The sequence below is a fragment of the Chrysemys picta genome, chromosome 12 (assembly GCF_011386835.1).
Source record: "Chrysemys picta bellii isolate R12L10 chromosome 12, ASM1138683v2, whole genome shotgun sequence".
Taxonomy (NCBI): Eukaryota; Metazoa; Chordata; order Testudines; family Emydidae; genus Chrysemys; species Chrysemys picta.
The window spans coordinates 49,175,990-49,197,321 of NC_088802.1; the positions used below are offsets into that span (position 1 = coordinate 49,175,990).

Here is a 21,332-nt window from a genome sequence, read left to right on the forward strand (position 1 = left end):
TACAGTGACACAAAGAGCCCCCTTAATGGTCCAGAGCATATTTACTAGCAGACTTAATGCATCTGTGCACAGCGACTTCTCTCTCTCTCTCCCCGCTCTCCCAGACATGTGGACAAATTCACCAGAACTTCCAAGTCTCCAACTGCTTAACCCTTTCAAGTCTCTGCCAAGAGAATTTAAATCAATTTCTACAGTTTAAATAACATGGAACACTTTGTGGCTCTTTTGCAGTGGGAGGCAGAGAGGAGCATGCAGCATGGGTTTTCACAGTAAGGTAAAATTAAATAAACTGGGTTTTAAAAAGCCCTTTGTAACAATCTCCATTTTGTAGCTTTCGTCTCCTAAACTTTGAGCAGAGGAGAGGGGCTTCATCAGTGCTTATAGGAAAATAGGAGCTTAGATTGCAGCTACTTTTATATTAACTAGTTGTACCTAGTCAACAATTGCCTCTAACATCCTTTTTAGGAAAACCTTTCGTCTAACTACCCTCTGTCTTGTATCTGTAAGAGAGAGCTCCAATTAGGTTTCTGTTAAAGGGTTCTTTTGTCAAACTAACAGCAAGTGATACTTTAGTCTCCTGTGGATGTTTCAGGGAGGTAGTAACAATGCAATAATTGTGAAAGAAGCAAATGCAAACTTCAAGAATTCTTTATAGAAGTCACTGTATTGTAGTAAGTGCAATAAAAACAGACAATGAATCAGTACAATTAAGATATTTGTGCTGAGTGTTTGTCTTTTCAAAATTAGTAAGTTAAAATATAAAAACTATATGTTCAAACAAATGACATTAGGAAATCAGTATACATGTAAATCCTAAAACTAAGTAACAGGAGGATGTAACAATAAGCAGTACAGTTTCTTAAATAATTTAGCCTTCCACAGTGTTAGAACTTCTTGAGTTTTGTTTCTTACCATAGAAAAACTTTGTAAAACTGTAATGATGCTTCTCTTTTAAAAAAAAATCCTCAAACTACTATATTTCCCTTCTCCAAAATCAACAGATGTTTTGTTGCTTTATTGAATTTGGTTATTTAATACAGATAATTTTCACCATTAGTGTGCCTGGTACTATACAACAGATGAAGTGTGCTGAATAGTTATGGTACTGTAGTAATATACATAACTGGTATGGCAGAGAAGGTTTATTAATAGCTATCAATTGTTCTCCATGTCCACTGGGGGTAGAACAAGAAGCAATGGGCTTAATCTGCAGCAATGGAGATGTAGGTTAGATATTAAGAAAAACTTTCTAGCTCTAAGGGTAGTTAAGCTCTGGAATAGGCTTCCAAGGGAGGCTGTGGAATCCCCATCCTTGGAGGTTTTTAAGAACAAGTTGGACAAACACCTGCCAGGGATGGTCTAGGTTTACTTGGTCCTGCCTCAGCATGGGGGGGCTGGACTAGATGATCTCTCAAGGTCCCTTCCAGCTCGACATTTTTATGATTCCATGACTTAGCTGTGGGCCAATATGCAAAAACCAATAAGTATCACAATAAAACTTAAAACTAAATCCAAAATTATAAAATGTTAAAATACTTATAAATACAGATTAAAAAAGACATACAGCATTAATTTGTATATGATCACCATACCACTTGCTTTTTCCTTATACTATACATGGCATGATAATATACCTATCTATACATGGTAATATACATAAGTATTTGATATGGGTCACCTTAAAATATAATCTTCCCTCTTACTTTCCCTGAAAAGATCAAAACCAAATTATAGGTTGCAATTAATTACAGCTACATCTGTATCTTCCAATAATTTATTTACTAAGTCAAAAACGAAGATAAATTACCTGTATTAACTACTGTGGAATCTGCTGTCCACATACTGCAGTAAAGACTAATATTGATGTCACTTAAGTTGGTACATGTTCAGTCTAGTGGTGAATTTGGCTCCATATTGATAAACAATTACTTTCTTTTGGGCTTTCCCATCCCACAAAAAAACCCAACAATAAAACTTGACTATACATGACCATTACAGTTCCCATGATATTCTGCATGGGAGTGAGAGGGGTTTACAACAGAGTTGTTAGAGCTACCCAAATTCCAGTTCCATTCAGTCTGCCTCCTGAAATTCCACTAGTTGTTAGTGAAGAAGAATCCTATATCTGATATTTTCTCTTTTATCTATTGTTGAACATTGCTGCTGTTAAACTCTTAAATATAACTATATTATTTTACTAGTGGGTGAAAGGAACTAATATAAATGTAAGCCAATCTAAAAAGCATATTAAGAGGTTCCATTTATTCCAGCCAGATGCCTGAACATATTTGAAAGCAAGCAACTGCAATAATAATTTGCTGTTCTCTCTCAACTGATGAAGCAAACTAATTTTAAAAGCAAAGGGGACTGGAGCCCATGAGTTATGAGGAGAGGCTGAGGGAACTGGGCTTATTTAGTCTGCAGAAGAGAAGAGTGGGGGGGATTTGATAGCAGCCTTCAACTACCTGAAGGGAGGGTTCCAAAGAAGATGGAGCTAGGCTGTTCTCAGTGATGGCAGATGACATAACAAAAAGGAGCAATGGTCTCAAGTTGCAGTGGGGTAGGTTTAGGTTAGATATTAGGAAAATCTGTTTCACTAGGAGGGTGGTGGAGCACTGGAATAGGTTACCTAGGAAGGTGGTGGAATTGCCATCCTTAGAGGTTTTTAAGGCCCGGTTTGACAAAGCCCTGGCTGGAATGATTTAGTTGGTGTTGGTCTTGCTTTGAGCAGGGGGTTGGACTAGCTGTCATCCTGAAGTCTCTTCCAACCCTAATCTTCTATGATTCTATGACCAAAAATAGTTCAGTCACCATGATTACAGATTTTAAAAGGATTTCCTAGCATTCAAGATCTTGGAGCAGCTCCATCACTACTCTTCTTCTTATAAGTGCTGGGTCATATTTTGTTTCTAAGTTTGTGTTATTGATATGAAAACTTACATATCATTTCAATTTTATACAAATAAAGGATGAAGCCTCTCTATGTTGAATATCCAGTTTTCTTCGTCCTTTCCAAGAGACAATAACTTAAAAATTTCCTAAGGGGGAATTGAATCATGACAGCTACATTGAAACAAAGTATTCAGATACAAAACAATGACTTGAAAATTGCATATGGCAATTGACACTAATGACACTATGTCAGAGTTTTGGTTGTACTTGCTCTTAGAAAAAGATTTATTACTCATTTTGGACAGGTGGACTTATTTTTGCGGTATGTTCTTTTCAGAATGTAACAGGAAAATTTTTTTTAATATCTTGCAATGTTTTCAGTCCAGTGGGAATTTCAACTTAATGCACTAAGTACCTTAGTTTCTGGAGGAGATTGATTTATTTTATTACCTGAATGTCATAGGCAACAAGCCCACTAAATGAAAATCCTAAATAAAATGTAACATTTTCATTTCCTGGAGGCACTGAATCAAAATGTAAAGGCAAAATCTGAATCTGCCCAACATGACCCCGTGCAAATACTTTTCCCTTTTCCGTCCAGCCATTCACTCTTTTTAAGACACTATGAACTTTGCCTATTTTCCATACATCTCCATATAGCCACTTCATTCGTCGTTCATTTAGGGAGCCATCAATTAATTTATCAATCCTAGTCTTGTGCACAAACTTTCCTAGACCGTTGCCTTTTCCCAGGAAAAAATGTGTGTAGATTCTCTTTTTTCTTGGAGCAATGTTTTTCATCTTGACGTCATACAAGCGCTTCATGGACTGAAGAGCGGCTATGAGAATATCATTTTTATCTGGATTAGATTCTCTGTCTAATGCATCATCTGGCCAGTACAGTAAGGTGAGCAAAAAATGGGCACTTGCTGGAAATGCTGTTCTTCTCTGTTTGAAGAATCTATTGCTGAGTTCTCTAAGTGTTTGAAAAGGAAGAAGTTTGGAAGATCCAGGAGATAAACATGCTAGTGCGATGTGACACAAAATGTAATTGATGAGATCAATGTCCTCCAAGCTTCCTTTCTGTGGGTCTTCAGGGTATAAGCTAATTATTTTTTCTAGTTTATTAACTGACCTCTCATCCTTCGAATCTGACAACAATGAAAGAATGGTAGTGACACTGCCACCACCATACTTATAAATGTTCATGCTTTTGACTAGCTGGGTTTCAGGTCCTCCTTTTATGACCACAGTAAGGGAGTCTGAGGTAAAGAATTTGGCATACACCTCAGACTGTCTTTTCAACCACTTTCTGGGATTGTAAACTTGTTCTTCCTTCTCCTCTGCTTCATTTTCTTTGTTCTGGTTTTTATCTGTTTGGAAGTAACTTAGATCTTCTGAAATCCACTCCAGAGCATTATAAATGTTCTGGCGTAAGCCTTTTAAACGACTGTGAAGCTTTCCCCAGGGTTTTTTAATTTCCTCAGGAATGTAGTCCGTTAGCAAATAACGCACAAGCTCAGGATGTTCCCCTTGTGTGTTTCTGGGAAATACCTGAAGTGTAGACAGAAATTTTAGTAGACGACATCCCACTTCAACCTCTCCAAAATAACCAGCATTGTTCATGCTGTCGATCTCTGACTTTGCAGTCTGTTGTGCAGCCCTGAAGCATTTCATAGCTTTAAGGGCAATTTCTATCATCTCAATGACTTCACTAGGAGTGGCTTCATCTGTCTCTTTGTCCACAGTAAAACTAAACCATTTCCTGTACACTTGACCTTCTGTATCCAAAATAAAAGAATCATATGGCAAATGAGATTTGGCTACCCCTGCCCAATATTCTGCATCCTCAAATTTTTCATGATTGTAATGCAATCGAGCAAGCTGCTGGGCAAAGTAGGCATCTTTTCCCAGGCATTCATATGCAGTTTTTAAAACCTCTATAGCTTTTTCACAGTTTTCAACCTTACAGACATGCTCAATGAATGGAGAGAAGAGGCTGTCAGTATTGTCTCCCCTGCTCTTCTTGTCACGTCGTATGAACAGATCTCTGATGAATTTTATGAACTCTTCCCGTCCAAATCTGTGCTGAAAAAGCATTTTTTCCTGGAGAAGATTCATTGCAATTTGACTTTGAGGCTGACTTCCTGAGAGTTGGTGCAGAATTTCCTTAGCAACCAGATGATGTATTATTTGAACACATGAAATATAGGTGGTATTTGCTCTTAATTCAATGAAAATAAGTTTTGCCTGTTCACTTAAGTTGTTTTTGAAATCATACTCTCTCTTTTCTGCATATGCCCCCAGCCCTAGGAAAGCTTCACAGTGTGATAATGAAATGTATGAACCATGTACATAGGAATTGAGCAAAGCAACATACTTCATCAAACTAGTAACTGGGGAGGAAAGGTCTATGCCTTCCTTCCAGTGCTCTACAAACTCTGTGACATATGTTTCCTTGAACTCCTTACTCATCAGGACAAACGTAATTATAAATTCAGGCTTGAAGTCTTTCTGCTTTTCAAGCTTTTCAATTTTGGTTTTAAACAGGTGTTTCTCTTGGTCTGACAGTTTGTGAGTGACAGCAACTGTATCGAGAGGAGAAGCTTTGCAAAGCTTTTCAGGGACATTAGATCGTTTACAGCACATAAGGATGAAACAAGGCTTGGATGAATGACCTCTTCTAGCGGTCATTGCATCCATTAAATCATGCTTTAATTCATCTAGATAATCTTCATCATAGTCTTCAACAAGGAGGAGGACTGGGAGAGAATTCTTCGTGTCATTTTCATCATATTCTCTAAAATTAACTGCATGTTGGGAGACAGTTGCAACTGGATATGAGGAATTGACCACAGCACATCTTAAATCCTTTCTTCTTTTCCATAGTACTTGCCTTGCAATGGTGCTTCCTCCACTTCCAGGTTGATGAAATATTTTTAGCTTAGCCACAGACCACCTGATTCTGTTCTCGTGCAAAATGCCATCTAAGATTTTATGAACATCTCTGCAGGCATCACGTTCAATGACTTCTCCACAGCCCCCTTTATCAGCAAGCCAGAAATTTTTCCAGCTGACTTTTCTACCTTGGTAAAATGTTCGTTCTATCTCTTGTATTTCTTTTGTGCTCAGAAGATCCAGTTTGATATCATCACATTGATTTGTACACAATATTTCAAGGGAAAACATTTTCTCTTCTTCCAGTGTTGGAAGCACACACAGACCTCTTGTGGAAACTGGTAAACGTCTGGGACATATTGTAGAAGGCATCATGTTTTGAATAGTGGCATCTACGTGACTTAGCTTCATGCCCACAATGCTCCTCTGTTCTAGTGTCTCAATGCTACAAGATGCCTGAGCTAGGTTAGCCCACTTCTCATAATTTTCTTTGGACTCTGCAATGCATATGATATAATCCATACCATTCATTTCTGTATAGAATTCCTGGAAGGTGTCTACAATTGGCTTCTCCACAGGTGATGATAGTAGGAACAGTACCACAAAAGATCCCTTTGGAAGGATTTCATCACAGATAAAAGAAACGGCTTTCTTAAGATACTTCTTTTTCGTTCTAATCCAAGTATTTTCATCACAAGGTTTTTCATCCCCAAGGAAGTCACTACGTCCATTGCAAAATATCCAGCTGGTGTAATCATCTAAGCCCAAATATTTTTTAAATTCAGTGGTGTTCATCTTGCTTTCATTGGCATAATTTTGCAAGAAATGCAAATTTGTTGCATGATGCTCTCTGTACTTGGCATGTAAACCTGACACATTGGAATCCTCATCAAAATCAAATACACAGAAAATATTCATGCGCATTAAAAAGTTGACAGACTTAAGAGCTTCCGTTCCACATCTGTTTGTGACAAGGATGTAACTCAGATAGTCATCTATATAGTTCTTTCCATCATTTAATAGAACTAATAACTTACGCCCTAAATCTTGGGAAGTTTCTATCTGGTCTTCATTCCTGGAGGACTCGGCCATTTCTCTTCTAACATCCCTCTCTTTTATACCCTGAATAATAAAATCCACTTGTTCTTCATTCTTTACAGGTTCAGAATTGGCCTTAAGTCTTTGATAGAGAACTGGATTTTTTTCATATATTGTCTTATTGCTGTTTTCGTTAAATCTAGGTAAGCGTACTTGAAAAATCTTCCCCTTCACTGTACTGGATGATGGTTCAATGTCAACCTCCACCACAAAGCGTTGGTCTTGAGTGTCCTTCTCAATCACTTCAATAAAAACAGGAGGGCGAATGCAAATTCTTGCAGCTTCTTGGTCAGATGCATTGAAACATTTTGCAATGTTTTTATCCAATGCATCAACATAGATGTCTCTGTTTCTGACTGGCACACCTATTATCTGCCCATGTTCATAATCCTTGTCACCTTCAAACCTGTCCATGACACCAAAGTGTATCGTTCCATTACTTCGGATATTCATGCAGGCTGAGCCAAATCGAATCACTTCAAAGGCAAACTTTGCTTCAAGCCGTGGTCTGTCTAGCTCCGCAGCAATGGCAAAAGATTTGTATTCATGGCAAGGGGTGATCAAATCAATGACTCCTGTTTCGGGAGAAAGGACTGTGTTTTTCACATACTTAAAATTAATATCTTGAGTGCCAAATGGTCGAAATCGGCTCAGAGTTAAAGCTTCAACTCTTTTTTTATGCACTGAATAACTTTTCCCATTTTCTGTCCTGACAAGAGTAGACACTGATTTTTCCATGTCTTCCCTGCTAGACTCTTCTAGTGGATCAGAGATGTCTGTTTCTGAAGCTGCATGCTGGTGAAATGTTACTTGAGAACTTGGTACACTTTTAGGCTGTTTGATTTGGGTGGTCTTTAAGCCACACTCTCTCTTTTCAGCTGGTACATTAGCTGTTGTAGGCATGTTAGAATTTCTCATTTTCACTTTCTTTTCCTGAGCATTAGTTGTTTTACCAGTGTCACTCAAGATTTCTGGAGTCTTACAGCTGGGATTATCTGTTTGCCCTATACCTGCTTTTTTGTTCAAACATTCCAAAAGTTCATTTCTTTCACATATAAGTACGTGGATTTGGCCTTTTTTCATACCAATGCTTTTGAGAAAAGATTCGTCTATTTTTCTAAGCACTGGACCTGTTACTTCCTCCTCCCATAGCTTTTTCACATATTCTTCTTTTATTCCAATGGACGCTAGCCAGTCTCTGACGTGACACTCATTCCATTCAGCCAAAGGTAACGTTTTGTAGTCTAAGAATAAAATAAGTTTTAATAAAAATAAATAATAATAAATCAGACAAAACGTGAGGTCACCCTGAGCAATTCAGCATGCTGTATTCTCGTAGTTATAATCCTCCTTGAGAGTGAGCATGTGTATGCATGGGTTGGAGGATTGAGTATAAAACGGGATCAGGAACTCCTACATTCTGATTCCAACTCTCACTCATTTGCTGTCTAGTCTTGGGCAAGTCACTTAACCATTGTGGGTCTGAGTTTCCCAATCTGTAAAATGGGAATAATACCTATTTACCCACCTTGCAGGGCTGTTGAGAGGATTCACAGTTGTGTACCATACAATGGACCATTTACTTTTACTTATATGTTTAAAAAATAATTATGGGGAAATATCTTAAAAGCAAGGTACATACCCATTTTCTCTTGAAGTGGGTTTATCCTCCTGCTGATAAATGAAGATCTAAAGTAGAAGCAAACATACATACATAATGTGTTTCAGAATATCATTTCCACGTTGTCCAGATTTACTCTATCTATACTGTCATTAATTTTTTGCATCATTTTTCTTTTTATTTAAATTATTTCTTCATTTTCAAAATCCTGGATTGCCATCTAGCTTTTCATAGTCTGACATAAAAGTGGTGAAAAATAAATCCAGTAATGCATAGAAAATAACATGATAACTGATTAGTCATGAACTTGGGAGCTTAAATTCATAACTCTCTAGACACTAAAAATCATGGGCTGAATAGAGACACTGGATTCAATTCTCATTACAACAATCTATAACCCACTAACTCCCCTCCAGCTGTTTCCTCCCTCCCCTTTCCCCGCCTTTGACTGGAGAGGTCTTAACAGGCCATTTCACCTTGAATAATCCCTTAAAATATGTGTTAACTACTTACGTTAAACAATCTGTTTCATTCTGTATTTAGCTGTGACACGCTGGTTAAGTTTCCCAGACCTGAAGGAGAGCTCTGGGTAAGCTTGAAAACTTCTCTCTCTCACCAACAGAAGTTGGTCCAATAAAAGAGATCACCCCCTGAGGGCTTGTCTACACTTACTGCACTGCAGCCTGCCGCTGTAGCACTTACTGACGACACTACCTACATCAATGGGAGAGCTGCTGCAGTCAGCGTAGGTACTCCACCTGACCGAGAGGCGGTAGCTATGTCGACGGGAGAAGCCCTCCCGCTGAGATTGTGCTGTCTACACTGGGAGTTAGGTCGGTACAACTGCCTCACTCAGGGGTGTGGATCCGACGTAGTTATAGCAACGACATAGTTATAGTCTGAACAACACAGTTATAGCAACGTAAGTTTGTAGTGTGGACCAGGGCTAAGTAATCCCTTTCCCAAGTGCTGCACTCACACAGTCTGTCGCTTGCAAAATTGGGAAAACACCTTAGATTTCCCCCATTCCACCTCCTTCTTACCCAAACATGGCACGTTAATGCAGCCAAATTAATATTGATAACCACAGTGATAATGGGCCCAGCTCTCAAATAGTGCTACCTAGACAGAACTTAACCCTTGACTAATCTCCTGTATCACAGAATCTCCTGCTCATCTCATTGCATCTGCATCTCCAAGAGCGTGAGCTGGATACATTTTTCATTTGAGAGTCGCTTGCCTATGGGTAGGAAGAAAAGATCATCGGGGCTTCTTGGCATCCCCTGGTGAGTTTTAGGGCTTGGCTAGATGATGAATTAGTGTGCAACCAGAGGGGTGTACGCTAGAATGTGTTCCAACATGTCACACACAATTTTACTGGCATGCACTAAAAATTCCCTAGTGAGTATTAACGTAGTAACAATTTACATGCCTGCAGTGTGCACTCACACCCTGTAGACAAGCCATAGGCTTAATTGGACTTCCCTAGAAGTGTCTATTGCGGGGAGGGGGCAAACATTTTGGCCTGAGGGCCACATCTGGGAATAGAAATTGTATGGTGGACCATGAATACTCACAAATTTGGGGTAGGGGTGCGGGGTGAGGGCTCTGGCTGGGGGTACGGGCTATGGGGTGGGTCCACAAATGAAGAGTTCAGGGTTTAGGAGGGGGCTCCGGGCTGAGGCAGGGGGGTGGGGTGGGTAGAGTGAGGGTCTGGCTGGGAGTGCGGGCTTTGGGGTGGGGCTGGGGATGAGAGGTTTGGGGTGCAGGAGGGTGCTCTGGGCTGGGATTGAGGGGTTCGGAGGGAGATCAGGACTGGGGCAGAGGTTTGGGGTGTGGGGGGAGTCTCAGGGGTGCAGGCTCCAGGCGGCGCTTACCTCAAGCGGCTCCCGGAAGCAGCGACATATCCTGTCTCTGGCTCCTACATGAAGGCGCAGCGAGGCGGCTCTGCATGCTGCCCTGTCCACAGGCACTGCCCCTGCAGCGCCCATTGGCCGCCTTCCCAGTGCTTGGGGTGGGGGCAGCGTGCAGAGCGGAGCCCCCTGGCTGCCCCTACGTGTAGGAGCCAGAGGGGGGCCATGCCACTGCTTTCAGGAGCCACATGGAGGCCCCCACTTTCCTCCCCCCCGCCTGGAGCGTTGGACCGGGGCAAGCCCCAGACCCTGCTCCCCAGCGGGAGCTCGAGGGCCGGATTAAAACAGCTGGCGGGCCAGATGCAGCCCGCAGGCCGTAGTTTGCCCACGCACGTATGCCACCTTGACGCACAGTAGGGCCCATACAGATAAGCCCTAAGCTGTCAGAAAAAATCTTCCCCTTCATTTAGTGACAATTCAGGTTGCACAAGCACACAGCCACCCACCCCAAACCTTACAATCATAGACATCAGAATGGAAGAGTTGCCTCCATGCCTTCATACAGCATTGTGATAATGCACTCTGACACCTCCAACAGGTACTGAAAATCAGTTCATAGGACTGGAAGGGACCATTTGGGTCACTGAGGCCAGTCCCTGGCTAGCACAAGCCACCCTGTTATCTAATCCTGTTCATAAATGTATCAAGCTCCATTTTAAAACTATTAAGGTTGTTTGCGCCTGCTATTCCTGGGGTGGGGGGCAGGGGGGAAGGGGCGTTCCCAGAACCTCGCTCCTCTGTTGGTGGTGAGAAACCTTCTAATTTCCATCCTAAATTTATTCATGACCAATTTATAGACAACAGTCTTCGAGTTTAAAGACCCCTTCTCACTCCCTGTTTTCACAGACAGCAATCCAATCCCCTCAGCCTTCACTTTGCTAGGCTAAATAAGCCAATACACACTCCAGCTTCATCCAATTTGCATTGTAACCAAGGAACAAAACAAAAGCGATGCAACTTAATAGCAACTTCTGCAGCAGTGTTAAACCAACTTAGCGACCCAGTTTCTTGGCGGGTGTGACAGCCAGATGTGCTGCCCTGTAGCTACAAGAGCACCCTGAGGTAGCCCTTAAATATTTTGCCTTTCCTGGCTTTCAGAGGTTTAAGCCTGGGCGCACCCAACTTTCTGGAAGGGCAGGAGGCTGTGCTGGGCAACCTGACTGCCATTTTAACCAGGGGTTTTAGCAGTTAATACCACAGGTTTTTTGAGAAAGTCTAGGGATAGTTAGCTATCAAATACAGTCCCAGCCCTACTTTCCTGGGTTATATTTTAGACAAGGGGCTGTTTCAGCGCACTAAGTTGCATTGCTGTAAAAAAACCCACCCTGACAAGAGGCGTACAGCTTTCGGCACTAGGGTACATCAGTGTAGACACCCTGGTCAATTACAGTGCTGCAGTTGGCCTCCGGGAGATGTCCCACAATGCCTGTTCTCGCCTCTCTGGTCATCAGTTTGAACTCTACTGACCTGCCCTCAGGTGATCAACCGTGAGCTCCAACCCTTAAATTCCTTGGGAATGTTGAAAGTCCTCTTCCTGTTTGCTCGGTGATGTGTGCAGTGGTCTCAGCGCATCTTTCCAGGTGACCATGCCTGCTCCACGCACCAGGTGATCCCCTGTTTGGAGCAATGTCAAGCTGCTGGCGCACATCAGCATTTGGGGAGAGGAGGCTGTCCAGTCCCGGCTATGCTTCAGCTATAACTATGGACAGATTTCACAAAGCATGACAGAAAGGGGCCATGACCGGGACACATTGCCGTGCAAGGTCAAAGTGAAGGAGCTGCAGAACACCTACCACAAGGCGCGGGAGAGAAACCGCCGCTCCGGTGCTGCGCCCACGAGCTTCTGGTTCTACAAAGAGCTGGATGCGATACTTGGTGGCAACCCCACCTCCACTTCGAAGGCCACTGTGGATACTTCGGTGGCTTGCATGCCAGTCGAGAGTGGACTGAAACGGGAGGAGGAAATCTTGGATGAAGATGTGGAGGGGGCGGGGACCCAGAAGCAGAGCACAACTCGGAGGTCAGAGATGCATGGAGCCAGGAGCTCTTCTCTACCCCGGAGGAGTCTAGCCAGTCACAGGTGTCGGAGTTTGGTAAAGCGCAAACAGGACAGGAGGCCCCTGGTAAGTGGCTTTGATTTTGGGAATCACTGAACTGAGTTGTTGGGTGCAGGAGGGTTGCAGAAATCAGGCTTATATCTATACTGGCAACTTATGTCGGTATAAATATGTCGCTCAGGCATGTGGGAAAATCATACCCCCAAGCAATGCAGTTATACTGCCCTAACTCCTGGTGTAGACAGCACAATGTTGACAGGAGGACTTTTCCCACCAACATAGCTTCTGCCACTGCAGCCTTTTAAGTGCAGACAAGCCCTGAGTGTATCCGTAGCCGTCATGCGTCAGATGGAAGCATTTGACTTCTTGTAGGGTAATAATCCTCCCTTTCCCCGTCAGATCTGAGGCTGCCTCGCTGGACTGAGACTATTCTTCAGTTAGGCCACTAAACAGCCAACACAAGGCTGACAGAAGTTTCATTCTAATTTTAATTACTGCATTAAACCTGTTATATTGTGGTCTGGATTTCACCTCTTCACCTGCACAAAGGTCTGTCTCCCTGCCCTTCTCTGCCAGTAATGCATCTAAGGGGTATATAGTCCACACATTGCCTCACCTAGGGCCACTTTGTGAGAGTTCCCTTAAGAGCCTGCTTAATGCTGCTTTTGCTTAGTGGATTTTATGTTGGTATAAAGGTGCCTTCGACCAGTGTAGTTTATTCCTATACTACAAACTCCTCATCCAAAAGCAGAGTGTGCAAAATGTAGCCCAATAATTCAATTATGCAAGAGAGTGAGAAAACAGAAATGTAACATTAATGCCTGCAAATAAATATTTATAAAGGTCCCTCAAGCAAATTGAGACAACAGACAGAGTTAATGACTAACAACAGGTGCCTCAGAATATGTCAAGGAAAATTTGTAAGTACAAATAATAGCCACAGACATTTCCGTACCACACTACGAAAGATAAATTCTGCTCTCTCGTGCCAGGTCAGTGGAGGCGGGTTTCTACACAGCCGAGATCTAGTTCCATAGTGGCAATTCCAGGCTCCTACCTACTCCAGGGATGTGAATGGAGGTTTAAAGGCAGAAGAATCATAGAGTGGATAAAGAGAGCAGTTTGCAGCACAAAGGCAAGTTAAGCAGAGCCCCTGATATGAACTATGTTTTTGGAGAGATGAGAAACCCTTGCCCCTATAACTTTGATGGAGAGTAGATGGAGAGGTGAGTATAGAACTGGAGAAGGATGGTCCAATTCCTGTGAAGGAGGGGAGAAGGGTCAGCAGGCTAGTGGGAGAGCCTGGTGATAGGGGCTTAAAAAGGAATGGGGAACAAATACACACATTTAAGTAAACAGCAAGACTGCGGAACAGATGTGAGTGAGCGATGGGTATTTGCTACCAGTTCAATCACCCCCCCCCCCCTTCCCAAAAATTCTTTTGCAAAAGCAACTCTAAGGCTGTACAAATACTTTAAAAAATTGTTTTCTTTTTAGCTGAGCTCTTCACAGCCCCTGGGTGGGGGGCCCGATTCAGTGAAACCCTTTCCCCTGGAGTAGACAGGGAATGTTATTTCCACGGCGGGTCACAGCCCACGCCCTGCAGTACAATGGGACCTGACAAGGCAGCCAGAGCTTTTGAGGAAACGAAAGTTACTGTTGACAGTCCCGGCTAAAACTCGCCACAAGGGGGCAGCAAAGCTCGGGGCACAATTCCCTTTAGCCCCTGTGCCCAGAGCTGGTGCCGAGAGGATGGAGGACCCCCCCCCCCCCTTTACAGTGACCAGACAGCAAGTGTGAAAAATCAGGAGAGGCGGTGGAGGGTAATAGGAGCCTATATAAGAAAAAGCCCCAACTATCAGGTCTGTCCCTATAAAATCAGGACATCTGCTCACTGTAACCCCCGTCCCCCGGCACTGGGGGGTGCTCAGTGCCCGGTTCAGCCATTTTACTGCCAGGGACCAGGCATTTGGGAGAGGCCCGATGTGCTGCCCCCGAGCCCCAGCGCTGGAATCCCCCCAGCAGCCCGACCCCGAGCCCGGGAGAGGAGGGGCCCGCAGCGCGTTCTCCCGCAGCCCAGCTCGGAGCGCCCCAGCGGGGTGGGTGGGTCGGTCAGTGCGGGGCGGGGGGTGCAACGCTTCCATAAATCCCTCCCCCCCGCCCAACGCCAGCGCCCGGGGCTGCCTCACCCGTCGCCGAGTCCCCCGCGGGGGGCGACAGGCTCCTGCCCCGAGCGCGGCACCGCGTCCCTGCCGAGGGTTTGCAGCCAGCGGCACCGGTCACGGGTCTGATGCTCCCAGCAGGGCGAGAGACAAGCGGCTGCCGGTCCGGTCCCCCCCCAGCCCAGCCCCTGCCTCCCGCAGAGACAGCCCGGCCCCGCCAGCGCCTGGAGCTTGGCCACGTCCCCGCCCGCCTGCGAAGGGCTGGCCACGAAGCCCCCCCGGGTACAGGGGCTTTCCGTGCCCAGCTGGCGACCCCGGGCTGTGCTGTTCGCCGGGGATGTTCCCTGCCCGCGCCGAGCTCACCGGAGGGGCACTCACGTTGCACTAGGCCCTGCCCTGCCGCCCACGCAGTTTAAAAAGATAAATAGTGGTGCTAAAAAGACCCCCCCGGGCTTTCACTTTCGTTTCCCAGCCGCGGCTCAGCGCCTGTTCGCAGCCTGCCCACGCCTAAGGCATATGGCGGGCACCGTCTGCACCTCCCTTGACCCCGGGGTTGTTCCCAGAGCTCTGATCGCACCCTCTGCCTGCCTGTTTTATCCTCCCTACCCTTCCTCTCTTGCTGGCTCACACAAATGCAGCATCCCTTTAATACTGGATATTTACTGTATTGGGGCAGCTTCTGCACTGACAGCAGTGGGTTTAAAGACCCCGCACTAACGCCGTGGGCAGATCTCTCAGTTCTGCTTACCCCCTACTAACCTCTCAACTCCGCAGATACCTGCTTTTCTTGCACAGGCCCCAGCCCCCTCTCAGAAGACATAGCAAAAAACGAGTCAGTGGTGTTGGTGGCATTCACAACCCAGCTGTAGACTCAGGGTGCCACTTCTGGGCCCGAGAAATGAACAGAGTGGTGGGATCATATCGTAATGTGGGGTTGGGCTGACAAGCAGTAGCTGCAGAACTTTTGGTTAGGAAAAGCCACATGCCTGGATCAGGGTGCTGAGGTCAGCCCAGGCCTTCAGCGCAGGGACACCCGCGTGAAAGATGCACTGACAGTTGAGATGGGAGTGGGGTCCTCACACGCTGGAAGCTTGCAACACTATTGCTGTCCCGTCAGTGGGAAATCATTTTGGAATTGGAAAAGCCGTGGGGGGGCGGAGGGGAAGAGAGGCGGCATTGTCATGCGAGTGTGCAGGGCCCTGAGTCGCCTTGTGCGATGCAGATCTGTGAGTCTCAGTAAAATGCGGGACATAGTGGATGGATTCGCAGCAATGGGGTTCCTGAACTGAGCTGGGGCCAGCGCGGGACCACATAGCCCGATTTTGGAACTAGCCCACCTTGCCCCAGAGTGCATCCCTAGAAAGGGCTGCTTTTCTGTGGTTATGCAGGCATTGGTGGATCACCAGGGATGCTTCACCAACATCTGTGTTGGCTGGTCCCGGATGTTGCATGATGCTCATATCTTTAACACAGGGCTGTTGAGACAGCTGCAAATAGAGACATTGTTTCCTGACCAGCGGATTACCAAGGGCAGTGTTGAAATGGCAACAGTAACCCCAGGGGACCCAGCCTAGCTCCTGCTCCCCTCACTCATCAAACTCCACACCAGCCACCTCGACAGCACCAAGGAACGATTCAGCTACCACATCAGCAGGTGGAGGAGGACGGTTGAATGTGCTTTTGGTAAGCTGAAGGGACACAGTCACTGCGATCCAGTCTTGTTAGTAAGTAACACCAAAGATATCCCAATGGTTATAGCTGCCTATTGTGTCCTGCATAAGATCTGTGAGGCGGAGGGGGGGAAGAGGGTGCAGCTAGGGTAGAGGGCCTCTCAGTTCAAACAACCAGATACAAGGGCTATTAAAAGAGCTTAACACACAGCTATGTGGCTGAGGGAGGCCTTGAAAGAGACTTTCCTTAATGCGGTGTGGAGGCCTGTGCTTTACTTAGCCCAGAAGGGTTAGGGGCTGATAGGAATTGTGTGGTGCTTGGTGTACAGTTGTTAATACACCTATTAATTTTGTGGTGTTTGCTGTACCTTTATAAATATTACACTGTCACTGTTCATATGAGTTCCATCAGCCTGCACAATATCATGCTCTCAACAGCCTTAGTCATTCCACAGCATATGTTGTGAAGTAATAAAGATGAATTAGTTTCCAAAAAAATAGATTTTTATCGTGTATCAAAACCAGTGCACAAGTGCTATGTTTCAACTAAAAACCCAATACAATAAAAACTTCTGAAATAAACAGAAAATAATTTAACAAGGAGAAAGAATATTCATGTCCATTTTGACTATCCTACAGCAACCATGGCTCTCAGAGGCCAGTGAATGTGAAGCTGTGGTTTTCCTGTGTGTCTGTGTGAAAAAGACTGTGCTAAAAGGGACCTCTCACTTGACTGTCTAATTGTAGCCAATTATTTTATTTGATCATTCATTTATTGTGGGTGGTGTGATGTTAGGATTATAGAAGTATAAGACGGTTAGTAGTTCTATACCTCATACATACTCGTCTCTTCCAAGTAAGCAGGGCTGAAACACGAGGCCTAGAGCCTGAGGCCGGTAAGAGTTTAGCTTAGCCATATTAGCCCTTAGAGTTAAGAAATGCTGTATGTAAGTAAGTGACTGAAGAATAACCTGATGACACAATGAAAAAAAAATATACCAGTGAGTGGTATTGCAAAAAATTAGCTGCAAGATTAATTTTAGATTACAAAATGCCCTAGAGGCACTTTTAAAACAAACAAACAAGTTCCTTAACCACAGGATACAGGTTGTGCGTCAGTGCTGAGAATAAAAGGAACTATACACAACCTATGGAAAACAGGGTACCCCAATATTCTTGGGGGACACAATACAAATTAGGGAAAAGGTGGTTGACACTTTCACACACACGCACAGGGTATGAGGTATAGTCAGAATCACATCATAAAAGAGAGTGCCCCGATTGGGAAAAATTGAGCTCCCTATGGGAAAACTCCAGCAGGAACCCTCTGTCTACTGATGATCAATCCACGAGTGACCCATCAAACCCTAAGACCATCTAGGAGGAGAGGAGTATAACTATAGCTATAATTTGTGCATGGATAGATATAGGATGTGTCTGTGCTTGGATATTCATTGTTGGTCAATGAATTTTATTAAAGATATTAGAAGTTCTAGTGAATGTATGTGTTACTTTCCTTGGTCTTCATGTGTTCCTAGAGACTCTAGATCTGAAACAAGTGGCAGAGGGAGCTTTCACTCTGTTGAGCTTGAGACTGTAGCCACCAGAGCCAAACCCACAGTGGTGTATACAACATTGCTAAATGATGCACAACGAATGTGCAGGTCAACTGACACTATTATGAACAGTTCCAGCTCCAGCACATGGTGCGCATGCACTCTTGGAATCCACACAGGGACCATCACTCAAAGAAGAATAAAAGGTAGGTCAACCAGCATTTGCAGCGTCTGTGTTTGCTGCTGGAGACTCCCCCATCTGCCCCTCCCTTTTCTGCTGGGACTCCTGGGGCTGTCTGCTCTTGCCCTCTCCACTGTCTGAAAATATTCACCCTCCAGGCCCCTCTGTTCACGGTGTAATGCAGCACAGGCTTGCAGGATCTCAGAGAACATGTCCTCCAGTATCCTCTTCTTTTGCCTCCTCATTTGGCTCAGGTATTCCGTGGGTGTGGTGGAAGGACCCCTCAAGGCCACTCTCTTACCGCTTCAAAAGTTATTTTCCTCCCTTGGTATCCTGCTGTTAATTGATTTATCTCCTTAGACTGACCTCACACTTGGTAAAGCAACCCCCATCGTTTCATGTATTTATACCTGCTCTTGTATTTTTCACTTCATGCATCTGATAAAGTGGGTTCTAGCCCACGAAAGCTTATGCCCAAATACATTTGTTAGTCTCTAAGGTACCACCAGGACTCCTCGTTAACACGGCTACCACTGAAACCTATGCTCTCTGTGCATGTCTCCACTGCCCTCTGGTGGATGGAATGTCAGACTCACTCAAATGTTCAAAGAACAGGAGTACTTGTGGCACCTTAGAGACTAACAAATTTATTTGAGCATAAGCTTTCGTGGGCTAGAACCCACTTCATCAGATGTATGAAGTGAAAATGTTTATTGGCCTAGTGGTTGCAGCATAAAAACTCTTAAACAGTACTGCACAAGCAGGGATTACCTTTAGCTCTTTATTTAGGAGTAAATATGAACATACTTACCCAGCCCCTGTATCCATCTCAGAAACCTGATGCCTTGCTCAGGAGGAGTTTAAAAAAAAAAACAAAAACCAAAGGCAAAACCTTCCACCTTACCCTTTTTGCTTGGTTATCTTTAACACAGGTTTTCACCCCCACCCCCCCCGAAAGCCATGCTATTTCCATGAAAGCAGCAGCAGAGAGTGCACAGCTTACTTTCTAGTCCTACCCATCTTCCCAGACTCCTACTGGTGAACAGCCATTTTCACTAAAAAAGGGGAACACGCCTCAGTTTCTAAACCTATTTGTATTTATTATTGAGTACAAGTCATTATTTAGTAGAATTATAAAAGAACTGTACATTAGAGGTATAAAAATATGAAATAGGCTTTGAATCATCTTAGGTAAAACTACCATTTTTTCAAGCTTTTAAAAACATGTAACTTGCACAATTTGGCATCTTACCTTGATATCTGGTTTCATACAATGTAAAACTAGGAAACTCCCAAAAATGTAAGCTTCAGAAAGGTGACTGCATTAGAAAAAGAAAAAACACACACCCCATAGCAATGCCCAATCACACAAGTAACCGTCAATAATTTACTAGTTTACGACACAATGGTACAGTCAGACAAATTAAAAGCTGCCCTGTCCACATGATTTACCCATTAACAAAAACAGACAAATTAGTTCCATTGAAAGATGCAGTATAGCTTTTCCTCTTCCAGTTATTAAAAAGTGGTTAACAGAAAACACTAGAAGGGTTTTGTTTTTTTTAAAAAAGATTTGGCATGCTTTATACTTGTACCATTTAAATTTGATACCACTTTGTAGTAAAAATTAAATAAATATAAATATGTTAAATAAATATATTGTAAAAGAATACTACACATGTTTTACACCAACCCAGCATTTCTTAATGCTGTTCACACACTTAATGCTTGTCACAGCTTTAGGGCCACTGAAAAGGAATACTGCATCCTTTCAAATGTAAAGAAAATGTATATGAGCTTCACCTTGGACATCATTATCAATCCAGACATACAGGAACTCAGGTTCCATTGCTTATTACTACTTTCGTTCACCAATTAAAAATGTGGTCCATAATTTCACTGTTCTTTAGAGCAATTCATATTTCAATCCCTTCCCCCCACCGGGTCACATAGCTTCTGGCTCAGTAACCGAAGACCTTCTTAAAAAGAAAGCAAGGAACAATTCCAGCCAGACAGTTGCTGTGTTCAACACACCAACTGGCCCCCTTTCCTACAAAGAATCTAGAAACGGACATCTGAATATGCTTCTCCAAATTACGGCATAGCTCAATTCTTAATACTGTGATCTAAGCCAAATACTGCCATTTCCTTTCTATGAACATTTGGCTGATCTCTCAAAACACCATGGCATGGAGTCTTGCATTTGTGAAGTAAATAAAACTGACCGATTTTTCCAATTGGTAATCGATAGGATGGCATTGTATCTACCCAAGAATTGCAGACTAATATTCCAGGGTTGCACTTGTTAGAAATTACATTCTCTTTACAGGTTTTGGATATTTTTAGATTATTCCCTTTACAATCACTGTATTGTATCTAAGACACTGTTTCAAATGCAGAATATGGCAGTAGTGCAATAGCAGGTTTGGATGGTTTGCTACAACTAAAAGGCTCCTTTTCCAGATCCTAATGCCTAGTAACGATATGGTTTCAGTCACTGTGTTTGATTCTGTGCAGTAAAATATATGACTTATAAAATCAAGTACAATGCAAGTATGTTCAACAGCAGAATGATGTTTACGCACAACTATTTGCACTCCATTTTCATTTTCTTTCTTAAAAGCTGCCTTAGGATAACTCCACCAGTTTGGTTCAATGCTTTTCTGAAGTTAGCACTCATTCCTTGTGCTCCTACTGTACTTTTCCTGCTCCAGCGCAGACACAATATAAGGCACGTTTGGAAGCTTGGTTTCTTCAAAGAGACATTTTACTCTCTGATGATCCCACTAGTCCCTGCTAAAGGTAGGCCAATTTCACAGCCCTATGCTTGGAATGTTCATCACAGAGAAGGGAACTCCATCCCCACCCTCTCAAATGGTATCTCCTGGAAGTCTTTGCTCTGCAGAGTCCTGACTATAGTAATGCTGAAAGAGTCTTTCCCCACTGCAGATTTGCATTGCGTGGTAGGTGTGAAGGAGAAGGCGAGGGAAACGAGATGTGAAGTAACATACAAAATAGTCTGGGATAGAGCCCAGCGTCTCCTGCACTTCCAGGGGCAGTTCTCTGTAATGATGTTTCTAAGGGGGGAAAAAAAAATACAGACAAGCATTCTTTATAGGGTATTCACTTTTTTCCTCTATGCAACATACTAAAGAGATGCTCACGAACAAGAAGCAGTTTAGTGGCCAAAGAAGCCTTACTAAATGACAAGTGTCATTTTATAGTGGTGGATTGTTGGTAGTAAAGTGGAACACCACCTAAGATAAGCCAATAAAAAGAGGGTT

At 43.7% G+C, this 21,332-nt stretch overlaps 1 protein-coding gene across 26 annotated transcripts in view; it reads right to left on the bottom strand.

Moving 5' to 3' along the window:
- The window catches only part of ERN1 (endoplasmic reticulum to nucleus signaling 1), a 96,197-nt gene that overhangs the window by 18,030 nt on the left and 56,835 nt on the right, over positions 1-21,332 (bottom strand). For 5 of the 26 annotated variants that reach the window (XM_065563594.1, XM_065563595.1, XM_065563593.1 and 2 more), the window contains 2 exons: positions 11,890-21,125; positions 8,531-8,577 (listed from right to left, as the gene is read on the bottom strand). In XM_065563594.1, coding sequence (XP_065419666.1) covers positions 20,919-21,125 — 207 coding nt within the window. In that variant the 3' untranslated portion in view covers positions 8,531-8,577; positions 11,890-20,918. Of the gene's footprint in view, positions 1-632; positions 8,133-8,530; positions 21,126-21,332 lie in introns of those variants that run through there. The other 21 variants (XM_065563586.1, XM_065563582.1, XM_065563584.1 and 18 more) reach the window with 21 other exon arrangements.